Source organism: Epinephelus fuscoguttatus, linkage group LG4 (genome assembly GCF_011397635.1).
Source record: "Epinephelus fuscoguttatus linkage group LG4, E.fuscoguttatus.final_Chr_v1".
Taxonomy (NCBI): Eukaryota; Metazoa; Chordata; class Actinopteri; order Perciformes; family Serranidae; genus Epinephelus; species Epinephelus fuscoguttatus.
The window spans coordinates 11,483,666-11,508,824 of record NC_064755.1 but is presented as its reverse complement, the minus strand read 5'-3'; the positions used below and the strand labels follow the sequence as shown (position 1 = coordinate 11,508,824).

Genomic DNA, 25,159 nt, shown 5'->3' with positions numbered 1-25,159 from the left:
GGTTTAATCCCAGGAGGGAGCCCTTCTGTGCGGAGTTTGCATGTTCTCCCCGTGTCAGCGTGGGAGTCTCCGGGTTTTCTCCAGTCAGCGGCTGCAGCACCCTGTATCCCTGTAGCCACTGCCAGGGGACCAGACAGCTCCAACTCCTTGCCAAATCAACAGTCTTTCTGTTGCTGCTGTGACACAGGTTATACCTGGCACTGCTGCTGGCCACCAGCCAGCCGTGACTTCAGGCACTGGAGGTTTTCATATACAGACCCCTACAGTCACTGATTGAAGGTCTGTCTCCTCCTGGCGAAGTAGCCTACAGCGGAGGGAAGTGAGGCAGAGGGGCCGTGGGGTCTCATTTGTGGTTTGATAAACAGAGAGACAGAAAGCAGGGCAAGGACGGGCTGAGTGAATGCATTGCAACTCTAATGAAATAAAATTAAATAAATCAATTTATGGGAAACAATGGGTTAATTTTTGAAGCTTGTGCAGATGCCCTTGGTTGTCTGATGGGAGGGGCTTAAGACAGAAGGGAGATTTCTGCCTAGCACAGCTGTCAGAGAGGCTGGGGGCATGTGATTGGCTAAAAGGTGTTGGGGTGGTGACAGCCACTGTCACGAAGAGACATTGGTAACATCTCCATTTTGAAATAAAAATAAACAATTAAAAAGAAATTGAGAGAGGGCATTTTGCAATATTTTTTTTCCTAAATGAAAGTGAAAATTATCATGAAAATAACAATGATGGAATGTAAAGCATGTCAAAATAATGTGTTGAGTTTAATATTATGTTGAATTATTTCACGAATTGTTGGTTCTTCTTCATAATTTATTTATGGGATTATTTGTTTCACAATTACTTAGTTATCTGTTTATTATCGAACACGCTGGGGCCCCATACTAAAATAACTGACAACTAACGCAGCATTTCTTACTACAGTAATCAGGAGTACAGTCTGGTGTTGCTAGTCACAGATCAGCAAAGCTGCCTGATTGATAGAGTGATAGAATTAACCATGATTCAGTAATTTGCTACGTGATTCTTGATCATAGTACTTAGTTTTTAACAAGCTGTGTAATATTTTTTGCTCGTCATAAACCCGTATTAATGAAGAATGAAATTCCATGGCTGTCATCTGTATTTCCTTTGGCAGTGACTGAGAATTAGTGTAATCCCTGTAATAAAAATTACGGAGCAAAGCATCACTTTGCTACCCGATCTGTTATCTTGTGTTTTAGCAGCTCCTAAATTATACTTTAAAAGGCATGAGAGTGAGAGTTGGTTTATTCTTTTGCACTGAGCCAGACCTCTTATGTGTGTGTTGTACAATCCATTTCTATGAACAGAAGAAAAAAAAAAGAGCAAAGGAAGAAAAGGAGCATGGTGAATGATGAAACAGGCCCCAAAAGGAAAGAAAGAAAGAAAGAAATATTTTAAAAAGTCCTGCTGTGGACTAAGAGCAGGTCTGGAGAATCTCTGCTCCCCGTCTTTTAGAGCTGCTGACAGACAATAATTAAAATCTAATGATTTATTAACATGCTGATCCTCGTATGGAAACTGTATCTTTACCCAGTGTAACTCTGTGTGTGTGTGTGTGTGTGTGTGTGTGCGCACGCACGTGTGTCTGTTTCACCACTGCTAATGGATTTGTGGAAAAAGATTCCTCTTGGCCTTTAGAGCTGCCTTTAAAAATCTTTGTGTATGTGTGGACACAACATGTTTGTGTGTGCGCGCATGTGAAGGCATTCGTGTGTGTGTGTGTGTTTGTAAATCTCTCCTCTGCTACATATCAGTATTTCCTCTTCACATAGCCTGGTCATTGCATCAGGCTCTCCACTGCTCATCTCCTTTAGTCCACTCGTTTAAAAATGTTAAAATTATTCTCTTTCTTTTGTGTCACTGACGTGTTTTTGTGTCTGTAGGGTTTTCAGTGTGTCTTTTTTATGCAGGGTAACCATTACAGAGTGTGTAAAAGTAATATGTGTGTATAAAAAACATGTACAATAAAGACAGAGAAGCTGTTGGACCTCACTATGTCCTCTTGATAATAAATAAAGTAGTAACATGTGGAGAGATGCAGTATGAGACTTACCTGTATTCCCCTGAAGACTCCATGTGTGTGTATGCGGTACTGTGTGCTGCAGCTGTACAACATGGGGGTACTGGGGTCGCTGTCGTAGCCTGCTGTATGGCTGCCAACACAGAAAGTGAGAGTGATGAAAAATAAAATTAAATCAACAGTCAATTTATGAAAAAGTCAGAAAATCGACTTCAGTTAAACACTTTTACACAGTTGACCAGCTGTCTTAGATCCAGCTGCACAGCAACTCTAGCTATCCAAGTGTAGACAGCTGAAACATTTTCAGCTCCAACATATCAGAATTGCAAATCCTGTGCCACTAAATTATTTTCCAATCACAAAAAGTCACAGGTAAAAAGACGGTTTGTGCACAGACAGCTGCCACATACAGTAGGGTGAACATAAAGCAGCGAGACATCATGTAACAAGATGCAAGAACGTGATTCAATGCTATAAATCCGTACAGTGTAACACAGTGGCAGATATATAGAGCATAAAATTCTGTTTGACTGCAGGTAGCGCCATTAAAGTATCATTATTCAAACATGTTCACCTCATCATATACAGCCCATAATGCAAAACACAGACCATTCATGTGTAGTTGGGGGGGTTGTGTAAAACATCTGGTCTTAGATGTTCAACTTTGACCTTTGGCACAACGAGCCCAGATACAAAATCAGCTGGCCCATGTAAAGGAAGAGGTGTTTATATTTAAACAGAACTGATATCAGAGAAACTGACCACATGAAACCATGCAGGCTGTTCTCACAAACTGTTCATAGGTTTTCATATGTAAAGTAACATGCCCAAATTCATAAACATCCCACGGATTTTCGAAAGGCTGAGATCACGTGAGCAAGTTCCAGGCGGTCGTGTAAGGAGGCAGGTAGGGGTGGTTGATGGGTCACAAAAACGTTTACCTTGTGCCAGGACTTTCCCCTGGAGACGTGTGTTTGGAACCGAGTGAATTTTGAGTTATTTTAAGGTACGTCCTAGTCATGTTTCCTAAACCTACCCACAGCAACTTTACTTGCCTTAACCTAACCTCTGTAACTTCACGTCAGTTACGTAACAGTGCATCAAGGATGTAACATCATTCGTTAGGACGTCGTTTGTAGGATATCATAGGAACCGTTCTATGTGAATGAAGCATGTAGCCTAGGATGAATGCAGAACTCTACATTAGGCCTCTTTGTGCGGTTCTATGCAGTATTTACTCAGATTATATTTTTAGCCTTGCGAGCAGCATGGTTTTAGGGATAGCATGTCAGTCAGCCAGTCCACCGCTTTGGTCCAGATCAAAATATCTCAACAACTACTGCATTTATTAGTTGCTATTAAAATTGGTACACACATTCAGGTTCCCCTGAAGATGCATCGTAACAACTTTGATGATCCCTTAATTTTTCATCAAACGCCGAATGTCAGGTCATACTTTGAATTTGTCTAATACTTTCAATAATGACAAAATAACTAAAAAAATAATGAAAGTCATATCAGCCTTAACTTTGTTTTGTGTCCAGTGCCAATTAGCAAATGTTAGCATGCTAACATTTGCTAATTAATCTAACTTAGAGGTTATTAAACGGAAATTTCGGTTTATTTCAACCTGTCTCCTATCGTCCTAAATTTGTTTCAAGTGACTAGTGACATAAAAATAATAGTTAGCATGTTAGCCGTTAGCCTAGATACAGCCGGGGCGCATAGTAGCGTCAGATCTGTTAAAACATAAGTGAACGGGCAACCTTCAAGTGCAAAGTTAGTCCACTAAACAAGCTTTTTTTCCACAAAGACCGCCTCATATCATTAGGATAAATGTCAGAGAACATATAGGAAACGACATGTAAACGTGTTGTCTTACCTTACCGGTGTGCTGCCATGTTTGTTTATCCCTCTAGCTCTGCTTTCCAAAGCATGGCTGAAATATTGCAAGAACAAGCAGCGATCTCATACCGTGCCTGAAATCTCGTGAGCTCTAGATAAAGCCCAGCTGGATACCACTCCAGGTGGAGGTGTCCTGTCCTCGGTCACATCCAGACCTTGAAAATAAGGCTGCAACCGGTCCCATTCTTTCCAACAGAGGCATTCCTCTTCTGTGGGCACTGGGGCACAGCATTCAGAGGTACACCACCAATCTCCAGAGCTACGCAGCCTTGCAGCAGCCATTCCTCCTCTCTCGTCCTCTACCTCTTGCACCTCTCTCTCTCTCTCTCTCTCTCTCCTCCGTTATTCAGTTTTACGAAGCTCTTCGTCAGTGTATTCTGGCTCAAATAAATAAGGGTGGCCATCAAACAAAAAATCAAATTCCTCCTCCACAAAGTCGAAGTCTGGCAAAAAGTCAGCCATTATTCTATAAATCTTTCAGAAAATAAATGAATGAACTTTTCAGGCTACTGTCCAGTTCTGCTTTCCAGCTGTTGCTGCTTGTTCTTGCGAGATTTCAGGCACAGAATGAGATCACTGTTTGTTCTCGCAATATTTCGACCGTGCTTGGAAAGCAGAGCTAAGTTGTAAACAAACACGGCACCACACCGGTAAGGTAAGACAACACGTTTACATGTCGTTTTCTATATGTTCTCTGACATTTTTCCTAACAATATGAAGCGGTCTTTGTGGAGAAAAAGCTTGTTTAGTGGACTAACTTTGCACTTGAAGGTTGCCCGTTCACTTATGTTTTAACAGATCTGACGCTACTATGCGCCCCGGCTGTATCTAGGCTAACGGCTAACATGCTAACTATTATTTTTATGTCACTAGTCACTTGAAACGAATTTAGGACGATAGGAGACAGGTTGAAATAAATCGAAATTTCCCTTTAAGGTCATCAATCTAACTTGGTGGACATAATAAACACTATACCTGCTGTTAGTTTGTCACTGTGTGCATGATAGCATGCTAGCAAAGCCTGAAAGAGTTTTGATTTGGCTGCATCTATTTCATTTTCTGAATTTGAAGCTTTATCATTACTGCTACCTATGACTTTTTTTTTTTTTTTTTTTTTTTTTTAGCAATGAATCTACTTAAAAATATCCATCACAATTTCCCAGAGTCCATGCTGATATTTTCAAAGCAAGCCCCCAGGAAGAGCACCAGGCTTTGAACTAAATCCAAACAGTTTAGCCCATTAACCCATTTATCTCCATTCAGTTAGGGCTAAACCGAAAGTTAGTGGCTTGGCACTGGGAAGTCTTTAGTGCGCCTGCTTCCTGGGGGTACACCATGAGGAAGATGCGGGTCATTTTGTACCTGGGAAGTCAAACTATTTTTGCCTTCATGCGCCACTGAGTAACTTTTATAGAAATGAACAGAGCCCCATCTCCTACACTGTATAGTCCTATACATACATCCATGATTGAAAGATATTAAATTTACAATTATATAAAACAGAGAAAAGCAGTAAAAACTCATCTTTGAGAAGCTGAAACCAGGGACTATTTGTCATTTAGACTTGAAAATTAATAATTGATTAATCTAATTCATCTCAACTTTAGAATAGCTTATTAAATAATTATCAAATTTGTTTCGACAAAAACAATAGTTGCCTGTTATTCAGATAATTGATCAATTAGACTTGACATTTCATCATTTACAGACATGCTTACAGTAATGGCACAAACAGCTTTAATACTTCAAGAGCAGAACAAAACCTGCTCTGTGTGACACAGCTGCCGGTGTTGCCTCTCGTATCTTCTAATGATAACATACAGAGAAACAGAAAGCTCTTGTCTATGAAATGTGTCATATTTCAGTCTGTCTAACCAAACGAGGAGGATGGGAGTTTGCATCCTGTGCTGCTGCTGCTGCAGTGGGAACGTTCAGTATATGGCCCAGTGGACATAAGGTGCTCTTTGTCTGCCTCGCCATTTCCAAGGACAGGAGGAGAAGCATTGAGACTACGTCAGCGGTCGACACGGTGTTAGTCAAAGTAAATGCTCCTTTACTTATGTTCATTCATTTACATTTTTTGGCATTTCAGTTGGTAGTTGCAGGTAATGTACACGTTGGGGCACCTTAGTCATGGATCTCGGACTCTCGACTGAAACACCTTTAACTCCAACTTCATTAATTTGATTAGTGAATGTGGGAGGTGGTGGTGCTGAGGAGTTAACCCTCATCTAACCTGCTGTATTAACTAAGAAAAAGTTTCAAAAATTAATGTGAGTGTGGCCCAGCAGCAAAGTCCACTGCTACAATAAGGCTATCAGGAAAGTAACCCAGGAAGAGAATCTATGAATCTAATGAATAAGAATATAATATGATGTCTATCTTACCCATAACTCACTGTGTGGGACAAATACAGAGTTACAAGAACAAAAGTATTTGTTGAAAACATATGAAACATGTAGTCTCAGGCTTTACTATGCACAGACACTCCTCTTCAGCAGGTGACGTGTGGTTCAGTGTTTCAGTATTTCGCGTGAACATTGGGAACGGGCCTATCTGCTCTTCCTCTCTGAGCTCAACTCCCCTACACTTCCTCTTCCTCATTGCCTGCCCCTCGCCCCGTCCTTCTTTATCTCCCTGTCCTCTACTGACTCCCTTCTCTTTCTCTATCCTCCTCATCCTTACTACTCCCTCACACCTCCCCTCCCTTCTCCTGCTCCTCCCACTGACACTGAGCACAAAGAGTCACAGAGAGAGACACAGTCATTTCTGACCAAGGCCACTGAAACACAATGATATAACCCTCTTCTGAGACCTGTCAACCAAAGAAAACACAATGGTCTCTCCTGTCACTCATTTAAAAATAGTCCTCAAGACCAATCAGGCTCTAATATCCGATTTAATGAACCTCACACACCACTTGTACACAAGCACACACTCACTTCTTCACAGACATTCCTTCTTGCTACCACCCCTTTGTGCACATATACGTCTCTTTCAGTCACATACGCACACACAAACTCATTCATCTGTTAACTATGATGAATGCCTGTTGGCTCAGGGTAGAAAGGTATTTGTGAGCCGACACAGACGCTGACCAGCGTGCAGCTATGCAGGTCATCATGACATAAAGTACAGTGCATACTGCTGAATGTTTTTAACTCTGTGTGAACAGGAGATGCTGATGCTACAGTGAAACCATGGATATGTTACATTTGTACGTTTCATGTACGTTTCATCAAGGTTTCTAAGGTGACGTAGTATATGAGTTGACTTAGTCATCGGGAGGTGGAGAGGATGGTTGGCATGTCAGCTACTGAGACGCCAGCAAAGCTGCAGACAACAAAAAAAGGGTCGTTTTTTTACTGAGACATTGCTGCATTTCCTACAGAGATGGTGTCATGAAAAGCGGTTGTTTTTTATCTAGACATCGCTGCATTTCTTGCCAATATCATGACTTAAGCAGGTATTTTAAACCAAAACATTTTCCCAAACCTAAAGTGTTTTTGTGCCTAAGCCTAACCGCACGTTAACCACAGGATCATTGAAACGTAAAGGAACTAAATCTGCTGCTTAATAACATACAAATGTAACACATCCATGGTTTGCAGAAATGCTCAGTGCCAACATTTATTTTGGTGATTTGGTGAATTGCAAACCAGATTTGCTGAATTTGGTGTAGGGTTTCATGGTCCCCAGAAGATCATTTGATCTTTTGTGTAACACCACTGACAGTTACACGTCAAAAACATGTCCCTCTAAATGACACCTTGGTTCATGACAGATTATCTTCAAACAAAGTGGCTGTAGTATCCTGGTTGCCTAGTAGTTAAGATGAAGTCATTACACTATAATCACTGTTTTATTCACTCAGGTTGAGGCATCACACTACAGAAGCACATTGCATTGGATAAAAAAAAAAAATTAGACACCTTATCTCGTAATTATGAGATCAGGAAAAGTGCCACATTGGCCACTGCCTCACTCAGAACCACATACTGCACATCCACGAAGGGGGGTCGGAGCTACTGTAACCAGCTGCCACTTGGGCGGTGCCATCTTGACTATATCCCATATCTTTATTGTGTATATATTGTAGTCTTGTGTGTGTGTGTGTACAGTAATTCAATTTAGTGCCTTACTTTTACTAAGGCTTTTTTTTATATATATATATATGCATAGCCTATATTTATATATCTACATATACTATATACACATTTTATATTTTTTAATCTTTAATTTTCTAGCTACATTGTCACCCTCTCTTTTCTGTCTGTGCTTTGAGCTGCTGTGACGTGAATTTCCCAAGTGTGGGATTATCTTATTTTACGAAGAGGTAAATTCATGTCTTTGGGTAAATCAACAACTTGGTTTCTTTACAACTAGACTGTTCCGTTGCCCTAGCTGTACTCCTAGGATTTTTAGCATGTGCCGCACAGCTCTCTGAGTCACTACCAAACCAGCTTGGATGCATTTCCATGAAGTATCCCATGTTGGTTCAACTGCTCCTGCAGAAAGAGAGCGACATCCAGCACATCACTAGGGAGAAGGTAGTAATAGCAGATTAACTGCGATAGCTCCATCACTGCCCACTGATTAGCGAGGATCTACAGGCGACAAGAACTTTTTCTTTTTCTTTATCTTATCTCGTAATTACGATATGGTGTCTAATTTTTTTTCCAGTGAATGGAATGCGCTTCTGTATCACACTGCTCACCACAGCTGTGTCAATTTGATCCACTTGCATGAGCTTGCATTCACTTTATTTGCAATTACTTCCAACTCTAAAAATTGCTCATTCTTTTGCCTGAACACACTTTTACCTTTTGAACTCTTATATTGTCAGATGGAATGAACACTGGCCTCATTTATAATCTATTCAGAATCATAACTAATAAAACAAACTCTCATCACTAATGAAGCTGCCAGTCACTGTGGACAGGTTTTAAAAAAGTGAAGTTACACTTTCATTGTTTATTTCTTTCATTTATCTGCTGAACAAAACCAGGTTATCTACACTCTACAGAAACATGGTTTGGATCAACACTGAATGATCTCATGTACCAAACTAATAGTTGCTGGTCCAAAAAGTTCAGCCTGTTCAAACTCACTTGTATCAAACCTACTCTTGATGTTTCCCATTGTCTTATTCAACAGAAACGTCACTGACTGCTGCTATTTAAAGAGAACAATGTTCCTACCTCTTTATGGTGGATGCCAGTGTACTGACAGGGTTCCACGCCACACACTCCAACTGAGAGGTCATTTGATAAACATTTTCTCCGCTGTGGAGGGAAGACAGACGTAGAAGAAAAGCTCATGAGCTGTGCAGTGGAGCGTCATTTAGCAGGGTTGAGTGTTTGTATCCATTTGCGTGGCTGTGTTGCCTTTTGTTGTCTTCAATAGAAGTACTCTAATGAGAAATACCATCATGCACACACACACACACACACACACACACACACACACACACACACACCCAGGTGGAGCTGAAGTTAAAAAATGTGTCTCAGACAGACACCAGGAAAGCTAAATTCTCTCATAACGGCACCTTTCATTAAACACAGCAGACTCCACAATCATTATTCAGACCTGCCATATGATTAAACACACACACACACACACACACACACACACACACACACACACACACACACATACATACTGAGTGGATTTATAGCTCTCACCCCACAGCCCCTCTATCACACCACCTGCAGGCTCGCAGCAGTCTGCTCGGGGTAGATGTGGTGCCTGGTACCCTGCTCATTACGCAGCTATTATTCTACTGTACAGCAGGGGCACGCAGCCAGCAGAGCACACATGGTATTTCTGCTCAACTATTGTTGGAATGGAGGCTGAGCACAAGATTTAAAGTAAACATTCGACATTTTCAAATAAATACGTGTATGCTTTTTGTCTCTATTGCTGACTGATGGAACCCATCACTGATTCAGCCAACATCCAGAGCTCTCTGTCCTACATTTCTGCCAATGTGTGTTACAGCAGGCCTCTCCTGGGAAACCCCTCTGGTTAACAGGAAGCCTGCCGCAGAAATAACTTTAAAAAAAAATACAGAGGAAGAAACAGGTCATTTACCATAAGGACTGATAGTTTCTATAATAGACCACAAAGAGCGCAACTATGAAAACATGACCAACAGAAAATCTAATGAAAAAAACCATAGAAATAGAATGAGAGTAAATGGGCATTGCCATTCAAATCAGCATAGCAGGATGGTTAGAACAGCAGCCATTGCAAAGAACTGTGACCATTGTAGTGGGCTAGTGTACTATCCCTGTCGCCTTACTGCTAGAGAGGAATTCAAGATTTCAATTCAATTTATCTGCTTCATACTTCTATTGGCTAGTCATGAAATTCTATTAATTAAATGATACTGTAATATTAGCAACTTGTTAACTCTGACCATCTCCTCTGACTGCCTTTTACTGTGTGACAAAAAAACCCAGACAACATTGCAATCAAACTAGTGAGTGTGATGTACGTTGAGGCCCCACTGATGTGCTTTTACCAAAACAACTAACAGCAACTGCCATTTTCTCTTGAACCAGCCAAATGACCACGGCAAACAGTTCAATGTCTGTACTAAAAGATATCACATCCCGAGCATGAAGTATATGAGAAGTGCGATAGGGGAATACCACTTCTAGAGGTACATAGACCAAAATACAAAAAAAAAAAATTAAACTCAACTTTAGGAATATCAGCATTTCAAATGGCTGTCCCTGCCCCAGTTCATTGGAGGTCAATGGAAATTTGCAAACGTCAGCATGCTAACATACTCACAGTGACAATGCTAACATGCTGATGTTAATCAGGTTTAATGTTTACAATGTTCACCAGCTTAGTTTAGCATGCAAAGTTTTGCTTATTGAGAAGTACAAAGTTTTACAAATTACAGCTGAGGCCGTTAGGGGTGTCTCTAGTTTAGCAGGTACGTATTTGGTCATAGAATATTGGACAAATGAAAATGAAGATGGCGCTGACCTGAATATTATATATATAATACCTGATGTTGTAATTCATGGAGTGGACAATATAAATGTCTCAACCAGTATAAAAGAAGTGGAAGTAGCCTCTGGGTCTGAAAAGTGAAGCCAATGCAGAAGTGCCTTAAAACTGCATTCTTTCTAATGGCCAGCAGGGGGTGACTACACTGGTCACCAAAGTCTACTTCTCACTTGATTATTTACTTCAGTAAACATTTTCCAATGAGTTTTTGGTTTCAATCACTAATCTCAAGTCTTCTTTATGACAGCATGATGCTGATTTTGTCAGTTATGGTCCTGTTTAGAGTAACATGGACAATAAAGCAGGGTATGCTTTAGGGTGTTGCAGGACAGAGAGGTGTAGCCGCACCATTGTGCTGAGGTGTCTGCCTCAGCTTCAGCCTCTCATCCAAATATGGTCACTTATGGCTCTAAAAAAACAAGATGGTGAATTCCAAAATGACTTTGGCCCCGATCACACAGAAAGCGTTTTACAGGTTGCAAAATGGAGGTGCGCCACACTGCCTTTTTTAATTGAATGCCACTAGTTCAATTTTTTTTTAAATGCTTGCTTTTTATTGTTGCCAGGCAACCACTGACTCACCTCCTTATTCTAACCTTCCAATGTAATCAATCTACCGTTTATGTATTTATTTCACACTAATTAGTAGCTAGCTCCTAAAATGTTCAGGCAGAGGGTACTTGCTGTAGCTCTAGTTGAGGGTGACATATTGTCAGCAAATAGTGTACTGGACACAGGGAAACGGAGATCTGTGTGAGTATGAGACCCTAAAAGAGAGGGTGGATCACGGAGAGTACCACCAGTTGGTCGAGGAGCTTCACCTCAATGATGGCCATTTCCAGGCATATTTTAGGATGACTCTGGGGACAGTTTGACAATCTGCTGTCTATCGTCTGGCCATATAGCTCTGGGTATCAGGCAACCACTACCACCCGTTTTTCCTCCATTGTTTGCCAACTGCAAACTTGCTGTTGTGACCATCACGGAAGACTTGCCACCTTTCAAATCATCCTACTGGACAATGGGAAAAAAGATGACAAAAAAAGAGATCATGTGGGGTGTTCTTCCGCTTTGAGTTAAAGGTTTTTCAACTCAAGGAGCTCAGAGCACTTTGGCAAAAACACCAGGTGCCCAGAGCACAGAAACGCAAGGTGTATCGCAACGCAAAAACTGTGAACAAAAAGCTTCATTCCTATTAAAAACAATTACAAAGATGCCTCCAGCTGCTAAAACACTTTCTGTGTGATCAGGGCCTAAGTCAAGGTTTAAAAATTTAAAAACTAGTTATGTTGCAGTGGTTCACAAGGTTTCAACCAAAGTTCATGGTGATCAAGGTTGTCAAGACATTTTACTGAAAGCATAACTATCAACCTCATGGCGGCTCTTAGTGAAACGTCAGCATCATTAGGATTCATCATCTGGGAACCATGAATATCTGCTCAACGTCCTTCTTCCGGTGGCTTTTCTACCTTAACCATCCCTACAGCCTTCCCCCAAGTGTAGCAAAGAATGACATCAAAAGCAACATATCACTATCAGAAACAATGTCCCCATTATTTTGGATTAGTCTTTTCATTAGTGTTCATATGAGACTCTTTCTGTGGTACAAAGTTATTCCAATGACAACTGTTTCATTTTGGGACAGAGGAGACAGTATTCCATTTGCCTCCACTGTAATGTGCCGGAGACAGAAATCTCAAAACCTCTACAAGTAAAACCCAAACTATTGTTTCAAATAGATGAATTGTCTATCGTCTATTTTTACACCTTCATAAAGTTCAAGGACTTTGAAACTGCATCTTTTAAAAACCTTCTCTCATGTGATGAATTTGTCAGTTTCTGTAGTGTTGTAGGTGCTCTGTGTGTGTGTGTGTGTATTAATAAGACCTCATGTTTTCATTTCATGTTGTTCCAGCGAGCCAAGCTGACGGCCTGCAGAGTAAATACAGTCCTGTTGGTACCAGGCTGCAAGATTAGACAACCGACTCAGCTCATATGAGACTTCCCAGCCATGTGAGTGAGTGTGTGTGTGTGTGTGTGTGTGTGTGTGTGTGTGTGTGCTGAGCAGTTACAGTTATGTTTATTACAAAGAAGACTCTCAGACTTTTAGGATTGTCTACGTCTAACCCACATCTCTCTGTCTGTCTCTCTTTCTCTCTCTCTCTCTGACACACACACACACACAGACACACACACACACACACACACACACACACACACTGAAACCGTAGCACTCCCTGTTGTGGTATTTACAGAGGATTCCTCCTGTTCAGCCATCGTTAGAATACAGTGTGTCAGTTTCATGTGAAGAATTTTATATTTAAGAACATTACAACAAGCTAACAGTTTAGAGAGTGTACAGTGAGGAGGTGTGTCTCTCTATATGTTATCTTAATTACATTTTGAAGAAGCTTATAAAAACCTTTTTACTGCAGTTTCCTCCTTGTGAGCGAAATAGTCATCATTATGGCAAATATGTGCACATTAACAAGCTCGTTGAGCATTAAATGTTATCTCAGCTGAATATTTGGCAGTAAGTTTAGTATCCCGCCTTGTTTTCCTACTAATATGATTTAAAGTATTTTCAATAAGAATGTGAAGATGTTAAATGTTTTCTTAAAAATGTGCTTTTGGTCGTGGTGTGTGTGGGAGCAGTAGGGAGGAATAAAAGGTTAAGGCAGGGTGTGGCCGGAGGTGAACTGGCTGAGATGAACGGTTTTGGTTAGGCAAGAGTTTTTTAGGTACTCACAATTCAGGCATCTGTGTGTGTAAAGGTTTTATTTATTTATTATTTATTCATTTAATATTTGGTATATGAGGTAAGTGTGTTTCTATGTTAATACCTGACTGAAGGAATAGAAATTGACATTGAATCAGAATAAACTTTTGGTGGTTGAAAAACTTCAGTGGTGGTCTGCATTTCCTTAATATCTTACAGGCTTTTCATGGAAGACATTTTGTCACAGTTTGAAAAGAACAGGTGTGAATCATAAGATAAGTTATGGCTGGGTTCCATTCAACTGCTTCAGTTTCAGGGTCCTGGTGTTGGTGTGCATGCTGGCTCACTGTAACACTGCTGACTGGGTCACTTGAATAGAACGTAGCCACTGTAAGGGTCTGTACACATGCTATGTTTGTTACGCTCTCAAATCCATTGCTGTCCATATACATGTGTGGAAGTGGCACTCAAAAGCAAGAGCAACGCCATGGTGGCTTGCAAGGATTCCCAAGCTCTTATTTTTCAGAGCACAACAGCTGTGCTCTGAGATAAACAATATAAGACTTTTGGAATGCAGCAGCGTGCATCGCATGTCATGTGACAAGAAACAACCAATCACAGCCAGCAGATGATGATAAATATGGAGGACCTGATACACACTTGGAACACATGGAAGGAATTCAGCTCTGAACTTGGGATTTCTGGCAAGCAGGCTATGATATACTACTGGTCATGATCGCTGAGCAGCCCTTGAAAGCTGGCACAAAGTAGCACCCTGTGACCCCTGACCTCGCTCTTTACAGGTGGTGAAAGGTGTGACATGTGTCCTGGGCCTAAATGTCAATAGTAACATCATAGACTATATATAAAGATGGATGACATGAGAGCTCCCCAAAAGTGAAGCCAAAACATCTCAATCGCCCCCTGGTGGCTGGCTGCAGTATAGTAGGTTTGACATCATGATTGACAGCTGTGTGAGTGAAACTCTGTGCTCACGATCAATGGTGCTGCTCATGATTGGTCAGACGGATGTATGGGTGGTAACCTGACACAGCGGAGATCGCAGCTGCACACATTCTGGCTCCAAATGACATCACCAGCGCAAGATGGCAGCAGCCATATCCAAGATATTTTAGCTTCATTTTTGTACAGTGGGAGCAAGTGGAGATGCGTTGCCTATCTTTATTTACAGTCTGTGAGTAACACCTGCGCTTTTGCTACTATAACAAGTCAAAATGCCCGTGTTGAAAAAGACCTACAATATAATGTTGCAAATAACACTGACCAAGCAAGACAAATACATTTAAAAGCCTCTTCACACTTCACATTAATGACAAGAAGAGAGCGAGCCATCAGTAGAATCAATGCGTGGTAAATTTTAAAAAGCGTTGGTTGTGGTTTTGATTTCTCTCAGTCGACAGCAGTTTGATGAGTGAAAACATTTCTGAAATGTAGTGGTCCAGTCATTCATCTACTGCAATAGATTACAGATAGTTTTTTGAAGAATGGCTTTATGTCACATAACTGCGGCTCTTATACAAGTATCTAAAACATCAGTAAAAAACCCCAAAAAAACAATATATACAGCCTAAAAGAAATCGTTCTTATTTAGACTAGAAAATGTTTAAGATTTAATTTTGAGAGCTGCAACAATCTGAATTAATTAACATGATGAATGATTTGATAATGCACTGTAGGTATCAGATGATCAAGGACTGTCTTACAGTGGTATTAACTGCCCAGGCTGATGGCAGCCATTCTAGACAATTCTTGTAATTCCAGTTAACACTTCGCACCACGTCCTAGAGGTGTCCCGTATAAAAATACCAGCCTTGTCTGTTTTGTTTGGGGCATGGCATAGCATGTAGGCTAACAGGCATTGTTTGTGGGATATAAATACAACATAATTATGGGGATGAAATATTTATATAACAAAAATAGGACCTGAAATCTTTGATCCATTTTATTCATAACTGGACTTTCAACGGTTTTAACTCTCTCTGTAGGCTACAGAACTTAATTAGGAATTAACGACAATACATACATTTAAAACAGACATAGCATAAAAACATAGCATTTGTCTGTGTAGCCTTCTTACTTACTTACAGTATGGGAGAGGCACAAATATCAAGGGAAATTACCAAATCAACACAATCTTAAGAGCTACAAAATCGGGCATGGAAAACGATCTGCTTCTGAAACACTTCTGGTGTGTTATGAAGCCGTGTGGAGGATGAAACGAAAACAAAACTTCCTCAATAAAACTGTCCCTCCAGGCTTCCTTGCAGTCAAGATGGTGATGAAGATGACAAAATCGGGGACTAATTCATCCCATAATGCGTCTAACTTCAGTGGATCATAACACATTGGGTATGAAATTAATCTGCAGATCCTCAGGTACAAAATGAGACCAGACTTCCTATGGATGTCAAATTTTGAGACATGACAAAGGCCAAAATGTGGCCTGTAACAGACTAAAGTAGGCTTGCTGTTTTTACCTGAGCATAAGTCTGGAAAACTTGCCCCTGGAGCATACAGTCATAAATGTGCACATAAAATATCAGGTTGATTGGCCTGGTAGTTTGCGAGATTAGCTGTGGACAGATGGAAACACACTCACTCACTCACACACACACAACCAAAGGCCTGATCCTCTCCAGGTTGATGACTGGCGGAGTTTATAAGATCAAAACTATAAAACAAAAGGCAAAATTTTCCTGGCCCATCAGCTGTGCTGGAAAAAATATTAGTAAATATCATGTCAGAGGAAACACCAGTGTTGAATGAAAGGAGTAAAATAACTGGCCCACATAGTTCTGTCTATGACAAGCAGAACACCTTGATTATGAGATTTTTTAAAATATTTTCCAAACAATAAATCAAACTACGTTCCTTCAGAAATTCCCGATACGGTTAGTTTACCTCCATCAGTGGCACCGTCATTTTTATAGGTATCTGTAAATCATCTACCAATCTATGCATGAAGATACATACTCATTTATACTAACTCCTATGGAGTTAGCATAAAAACAAGTGAAACAGTTGAAAAGCGCCCAGAGGAAGAAGAATAAAAAAAAGAAACAGTAAGGAAACATCCAGGGCAGACAGACCTGTCCTGAAGGTGAACATCCTGTTCAAGTCCGCATCCTGCTACCTTTCACTGAGTTACTGCTGACTGAACAATCAACAATGGTTTCTGAAACATTTCCAGCTTCAACTGTTGCTGTTTGTTTCCTATAAAAATAGATTTTATAGAGAGCATGTGTGCGATGCATGTACAGTACCTAGAGTGTGTGTAAATGTGTGTGTGTTACCTGTTGTAAGGGTTCCTCAGCAGCAGCGCCTGGCTGCCCGTACAGGTGTCTGAAGGTGTGTGGCATCCATAGACAGGAGGAGGTACAGGATACTGCTGCTCGGCTGCAGTGCATGGACACACAGACATAGTTTATAATATGTGCGAATGCATTTGGACCTCAGTATGCACCCATAAGGCTGAAGATGAAGGTACACTCATCCATGACTCACTCAGAGGACTTGTTGTGCAACTTACTTCTTATCTGGTCTCTTTTTAAACTCTGCCCTCTGTTGCCCTCTCCTATTTCTCTCCATTTTTCGTCAGTTTTTCCTACAAATAAAGAGCCTTCGCTCCGTGTTTCTCTCTCTGAGCTTCCCCAGCAGTGTAGTGAATGGCTCCCTCGACACCTCTCTACATTCCAAAATCCCTCTCAGCTCCGATTCTTCCAGTTATCTTTGCCGTAAAAATCGTCAGAAATTTACAACCATTTACAACTTCATAAAACAAACACATCTAAATATTTACCAATAACATGTGCCGAGGAGGGATTAAAGGGAAAGGTGGGCGGATGAAAGAGGGGATGAGAGGGGGAGACGAGGGAGTTTGTGAGTCAGGATGTGGCTGATTTATACCTCCGACAGGCGAGGTCACTGCGGAGATGTCAGAATAAGGGACAAGACACTCCCTAGGTGAGGGCCATGGAGCTGCCATGCAGACGCAGCTGTGTGTGCACTCACACAGTGGCTTTAAATACACAGAGGTCGACTTACGCTCCTATAGAAAAAGAGTCTGGTGCACTGTCGTTGTTTAAAGAAAAGCGACAACTGAAATATAAGAGTAAACACTCAAATTATTCTGGAATGTTTCAAAGTCCAACGTGATCTCATCCTGGCTTGTCGTATTCTAACACTTCGGCAAAGGTCATTATAGTGACATCGGGGGCAGTTGAATGTGTTGTATCTCGATACAGGGGGTTGGTGGTTAGGTTTAAGCCTGGCACACAGTCAAAGATTTTTCAAACACTGACTTATGTTGCAAATATGAAAGACCCAACACATGACATCATGAAAACTAAATTTAACAGTTCTGTTCCTATAGTGCATGGAGAGCAACGATTTGCCCAAAACAGCACACCAGGTTGTATTCACAGACAGACTGTCTGACTTTTGCACTTTTTATACTACATCCATTGCTCTGACCATCTAACGATGACGCAGATAGGTTTACACTGGAGATGGTTGAAAGCGTGTGTATCTTGCTCTCCTACAGATGCTAAAGGGTGCATCTTGCATCTGTATCAGATGCCGAGGGCCACTGCCTGTGTGACGTTTTTTTGACTCCATGGGAGCGAGACCAGGCTACAAAGTCCTTTCCTGTTCAGTGCAGGGAGAATTTAAAAGCTGCTGCAGTCAGGAGGGGCACACTTAAAACGCAACAGAACTGCTCTTTAAGGCAAAATGCAGCACATAAGTTAAAACTGATCTGAATGTGATATTCTGACATCTTTTTCACAGTTTCAAAAATGATTATGCCATAGAAATGTGTACATTCTGTGAAATCTGCAGTAACTACAAAGAAACAGCTGCTGCCCTGAACTGCAGAAACAACTAACTTGACAGCTAAAGAAAGAGAGCTACTTTAAGAGAAGGCAAGCTGGTGAGAAAATCACAAGCTAAATGCTAATCATTGCTATATTTTCCCTAGCATTGATCCATAATTGAAAAATGATCATTGCAATAAACCTTTAAATTTCAGTGTATTATTTCACATTACTGATGAGGCAGTGGTTAATGCAATCATGATAGAGAACAAAAAGCTAACTGGCTTAGCAGAGCAGCCAGCCGAATTCATGTGGAATTTAGGTTACATGACACAGTGTGTGTAAACTAAATTTAAATCACATATTTGAATATATTACATTGTAGATTAGATCTTGATTTTTAATATTAACAGTACCCATTCCTATCAACTGTGAACTTTAAATCAAAATAAAGTTTACTTTCTCAGAAACCAACAGAAACCCAATTGTTGCTCGATATTGTGTTTCTATATATGCAAAGATTTGTTTAGGTAGAGTAATTATCCGAACTCAGAGGCAGAAAGTGAAGTCATTATAACCTTTATATCTGTTCCCCATGTTGCAAGATGGCTTGTACATTTTAAATTTACTGTAGAGGAGCAAAAAATTTGTTCCTGAAAACAAACAAAACAAAGAACAGTAAGTTCGGCACTCAAACACATAAACACACTTACCCATGGTGCTTTGCTGAGTTAAAGCGTCTTCGTGTTTGAAGGAATGGTTGGAGAACTGGGAGCTGTGGTGTGTGGGAGTGTGACCGTAATTACCAGCTCCGTCGAATGCAACCGCGCTGTAGCCTGCAACACAGAAACGAACAACACACACAGTCACAAAATATTCAAAAGTGTGGGACGCTGACTCGTAAATAAAATCCATCACGCGTGGTCTCTGATGGAGATCCCTGGTTCTTAATGTCTAATTAGATCATCGGCTACATTGACACGACACTAGGGTTTTGTTTCATCTCCTCCCCTAATTTGAAGGGCGGTATGACTTCATATAGTTTAAGATGGATAAAATGGCATTTGTACCTATAATCTTGTAAATGGTGTGCTACCCATTTTTTTAAACACTGTAATTATTTGCTTTGAACCATTTTTTCTGCTCATTTTTTAATAAACGATCCAGTTTTTTAAAACAGGTCAAGTTACCACAAAAACATGAGAAAAAATATATGAATATATTTTACAGTACAATAAGTGCTGCTGAGCAGAGCAGAAAATGTGAGATTTTAATCAGATGAAAGAGTCATGATAAAGTTTGGTGCTGCTTCACAGACTGAGGAATGTGCAACAATTTAGACCTAAGAAATTCCTTCACTCCTCTTCTCTGACAGCTACAGATTATGGAGTAAATCCTTATTAATGATTTAAGACTATGGACAAACAAAATGCTTTAACAGGCAGAATGTGAAGAATTGTTTCCACAAATGTTTTGGAGCCAACTTGAATGACTCATCAACACAAAATAATCAAACTATAAAAGGATATAATTTACCTGACAGCCTTTAAAAATATTATATTTTACCCCTTCTCATTTTATGTTAAATCAGACGGTGGTTCCCTAATTTTGCAAAAAAAATAATAAACACATGTAGTCGTTGCCACTGGTGTAATGCAACTTCTGGATACTGTAGTTAATTTATACACACTTATACATTTAGGGGATTTTTGCTTTGAAATTGTTAAAGCAAAACTATGGACACTCAAGTGAGAGAAGGCGACTGACATCAGTCTCTTCTTAAGTGAAAAAAAATCTTTAATTTGGTTTTATTAATAAACAGTGTGATACCAGGGCTCATAGATATGTGGCCCTCTACACACACACACACACACACTTGGTCAGAGGAGACTAGATCTGTGCCTGACATCCTGGACCAGACCTGACTCATGACTTAGACTGACCTAAAGGGCACCACACACTCCCATAAATCACCCACATGCATGGACACACACACACACACACACACACACACACACACACACACACACACACACACACTATCTCTCACTCTCACATACATGCTTCATTAATTAAAATGCAGCACTTTCACTCACTTTCGTCAGTGGATCATTGGGTGAGAGGAGAGAAGGAAGAAAACTCATTAAACATCTCCATTTATCTTCCACTCACCCCTGTCTGACTCCACTGTGTGTGTGTCTGTGTGTGTGTGTGTGTGTGTGTGTGTAGGGCGATACTTTAGTTGCCTTGAAGTCCAACACCGAGGTGACAAGCAATGCAGTCAATTTGTATTCAACTGGAAAACCCAAAGTCTGGAAATACCCCAAAGCTTTTTGTCTTTTTTTTGTCAATAACTGACTGAATTTCAATGTTTTTTAAATACCTGAAGATTTAAATATTTACATTCGTGTAAATCCATGACTTTAAGACGTGCATTCCCTCTTATTATTTTATTTTCATCCTGACATGGTATTTATGTTCCTATAAGAATATCGTCTCTGTAGACTCCAGCTGTCATTCACAGCGTCAAAGACTAGATGACGATGTTTCAGGTCCATTTCAAGCTTTATCTTTTAACGAGAGCGGTCCTGATGTTGGAGGTTTTAATACTTTGATACTGTAACAGTTAACTGGTAAAAGCTGCAGACCTGTAAAAGCTATTTAACTCATGAAACAAAGGAAATCTGTTGTAAAACTGAATATCAGAAACTTTCTTTGCTCCAGTAAATGACTAAAACAAGTTGTAATTGCACCCACAGGCCTCTCTTCAACAAGCCCAAGGTGAAATGTGAACTAATAAAGGTTTAAGGAATATTACGCAGAATAAATAATCAGCTCTGATATAAAAATGGAGTCCCTCCTGGAGGGCGTTTTCAGTGATAGTCTCTGTGACCCTGCTGTGCTATCAGCTCTGCTGTGTGACCCAGGTCCTGCAGTTAGTTTGTTTGTCTGTGCTCGTCCAGCCACAGCGGGGAGCAGATAAAACAGGTTAGAGGTCGGCTCAGCTCTTTGATTATAATGTTATTCTTAAATTATCTGCTTGATAAGCATGTTATTACTAATTAATCTGTTGGGAAACCACCAACAGATTCATTATCCTGCACGGTAAAGACCAGGGATTAGGTGAGAACTGCAGGAAAAAATCCAGCAGGTTAAGATTTTAACATTAAGTATGCATCATATGTTAGAATATGTTACCTGAAGCCTATTATTGACCTGTGGCACATTTTCGTACCATGTTTCCTTTGACTCCGTAGCCTAAAAATACTTTTTAAATACAAAAGTTAAATCCAAAGACTTAAGTGTATTATGTGCTGCTGCAGACGTTTATAATGAATTAAACAGAGCAAAGAGTTAAATTCAATTGAACTCAATTATTTAAATCAACAAAAAAGAACAGAAATAAATGCAAAGTATTTAATCCGATTTAATTTCATAAAAGAGTGTCATTTTCAGTCCAACACAAAGTTTGTGTCTACTTGTCTGAAACAATTTCATCTGCTCAGTAGGAGATAAGAAATAAAAACAATATTATGAGAGTGTTGTTTTTTTTTTACAGAAACAAATTTTTTTCAGCAGATATTTTTCAAAATATGGATTAAGGATTTTTAGACTTAAAATTCAACTGTGGTATACAAATGTGGAAAACTGTAAAGTGTGAGAAATACCTGAGTCTAATAGCCAAAATGACAAATTAGGATTATCTTGGCGAAGCCTCGGCGGCTGTATATTTTTTTCCTTTTTATTACAACTGGAAAGAAAAAATACAGATCATTTCCCTATGTGTCATACATCACCTCAGCAATTTATTTATATATTCAAAGTATTTTTTTTTTTATCAGTCACGGTAAATATAATTAAAGAAGAGAGGAATTATTAGGAAAACTTTGGATTCCATGAGCAGACACATTTTTAGATACCGTTGCTCAGTGACACTAATGTTATTTTTAGGGTAGTTAGAAGCCTTAGTAGGGGCTGACTGTTAGGTGTTCAGCAACTTCAACAATGTTTCTTGAAAATATTTGACTTGCTGTGTGTTCAGAATAACCTTTTCCCCTCCATCATTAAAAAAGAGTTTCATATAAAGATCTATGTGGGTGTGCACTTTTGGGATACTGAGCATTAAATATCTCAAATCCATGTTGCCAAAACTCTTGTTTGAATATTTAATGCCAAAGCATGAATTTCAAAGGTAAATATACTGTATGAATGACAAAGAGCGAATGATCACGAATGTGTCACGTACCAAATTTTAATTCCTGAAAAGAACCTCAAGGAAAAAGTGGAGTTATGAACCCGAATAGCATCACAGTGACTCTAAAACAAAGTGGGTCAGTTGTGATCTGGCTCTATGGCGAGCCATTTTCACACGCAGCACCCATCTTTGGCTGAAACATTAATACCTGAACACTAAAGTGACTTCTTTGTGAGTGATGCTTGGATTTAAACTGCTGTCTAGGACACAAACAAGGACCATGTGTTTTCTGTGAGTGTATAAACTGGATCACTTCCCTACAGCCGGACAACAGTCCCTGTGCTTCTTAATGGGATTTCTCAACAACCTTTATGAGGTTTTAACAGTTATGTCCTTGTTTATCACAGACTTAGTAATGTAGTGAGAAATTAGGATGAACGTCTACCAGTTTAAAGATGTCAGATAATGTTTCATAGCAGGTATGATACTACTGATGTGAGTCAACTTCTGCAAATGAAAAGACGGGTAACATGAATCCGCTGCATCTAAGCACTTACTGATAGAGTTACGTTTAATTATGACTCATCCTGCTTTCCCATTTAATTTCATTTGCCTGTTGTGGAAAAGTTGTTGTCAACACATGTGGCTCAGAGAGTGAAGCTTTTAGAAAGGGACGTGTGTGTGGAGAAGAGCAACAGGAGGAAACTGTGCAGATGAGACAAAACTTCTGACATATTTCATCAGCTTCCTTTAAAACTTCTGGAAAGAAAAGTGATTCCAAAATAAGTGATTACACTTTGTGATTGACAGACTAATGCACACACACACACACACACACACACACACACACACACACACACACACACACACACACAGCCCTACCTGTCTGGTTACGGGCTGCCTGCTGTGTGTCCATGCAGTTGGTCAAGTATGTTGGGTTGCTGAACATCCTGCTGGTGGGCTGGTGGTGGTGTGGGGCGGTCACAGACGGCGGTTGACTCGGAGGTGCTGGCGGAGGTGGGGGTGCCCCGAATGCCCCGTACCTGCAGGCCCCGGTCCCCGTAAACTGCCCAGAGAAGTGGACGGTGAAGGCGCTGAGGCCGCAGTGAGGGTCTGTGTCATGGTGGTGGGGGTCGCCGGTGGCCCCCCAGCTGGGCTCCTGCTTGATGAAGGAGTGGGGCCCCAGGGAGGTGTGGGGGGCTGTCAGGGAGGAGTATGGGGAGGCGGCGGTGTGGAAGTCCAGGACGGGAGCCCACTGTGGGGCCGTGCTGACGGGCAGGGCCGGGCATCCAGGGCTGGGGCCCGCCGGGAGCGGAGGCAGCAGGGAGTTCAGGTCACGTACGTCTGAACCCATTGTGGTCCAGGGGAATACACTAGGACAAAGGTAGGCTATTTTTAAATTTGATCTGTCAACCTGTCTGCCTCCCTGTCTGTGTGTCAGGCTGACCCAAACCCAAATCAGCCACCACCCTCTAAATATCTGAGACTCTATGGAGTCCTTCTCTCACAGCTTCTTCTCTTTCAAGTCTTCTCTGCTTCGGCTCTTGCCCATCAGCTGTTTACGACACTACACGGCTGATCTGGAAACTCCTTAAGTCCGACAAAAGCTCATGGCGACAGAGCAAAGTTGCAGCAGTCAACTTTTCTTGGCAGCAGCAGCATGAGGAGAGAAAATAAAAACAAATGAAACACAGCAATCAGCTGTGATCTTCACTGTGTCCCCCCACAGCAGCAGCAAAAGAGTGTTTGGCTCAGAGAGAGATGGAGTCCATTCAAGGAGGAGAGAGGCTTCTGCTCAGAGCTTTCTCAGTGAATGGAGAAAGAGGAGTGGAGGAGTGAGGAGGAGTAGCCCTCTTTTCCCTCCACGCTCCCAGCCTGTGTGTATGTGTGTGTGTGTGTGTATGTGTCTGAGGAGGGTAGGAGGTGGAGTCAGAAGGTGATGAGGGACAGGAGCCCTCTGACTTCATTCATTTACTGTATGCAGAACAGTGCACACACACACACACACACACACACACACACACACACTTGTAGGAAAATAAATCCCAGTTGACCTCAGCTCAGTGACTGAAACAAAAATAAAAATCCTTAATAATTTTTATATTTTGGGCAATATGGAAAAAAAATCATCATTAAATTTCTCCCAGCTTGTTGAAAAAAAAAAAAACATGACCTGCTCTGTTGTTTCCAAAGGTTAGAGAGCTATAAATCTCCCTTTACTGCTGTGTGTGATATTTTTCACCTCGCTGGATTTTTGGGGTCACACACACACACACACACACACACACACACACACACACACACACACAGACTCATCATTTTAAATGAAGAACGATCACATCAGCAAATTTAAGATATCTGCAATCGAAAAAATCCGACAGTCTCGAAACCACCCTGTAAGAGTAAACCCTGAAATTCACCTGCACGGA

The 25,159-nt window shown here is 40.7% G+C and overlaps 1 protein-coding gene across 4 annotated transcripts in view; it reads right to left on the bottom strand.

Annotated features, from left to right (window-relative positions):
- Positions 1-24,618, bottom strand: part of wt1a (WT1 transcription factor a) — a 33,316-nt gene extending 8,698 nt beyond the window's left edge. The window contains exons 1-5 of one of the 4 annotated variants that reach the window (XM_049573591.1): positions 23,613-24,618; positions 19,249-19,371; positions 17,015-17,117; positions 9,154-9,237; positions 2,081-2,180 (exon numbers count right to left, since the gene is read on the bottom strand). In XM_049573591.1, coding sequence (XP_049429548.1) covers positions 2,081-2,180; positions 9,154-9,237; positions 17,015-17,117; positions 19,249-19,371; positions 23,613-24,084 — 882 coding nt within the window. In that variant the 5' untranslated portion in view covers positions 24,085-24,618. The remainder of the gene's footprint in view (positions 1-2,080; positions 2,181-9,153; positions 9,238-17,014; positions 17,118-19,248; positions 19,372-23,612) is intronic. The other 3 variants (XM_049573590.1, XM_049573593.1, XM_049573592.1) reach the window with 3 other exon arrangements.
- Between the last annotated feature and the right edge of the window lie 541 nt (positions 24,619-25,159).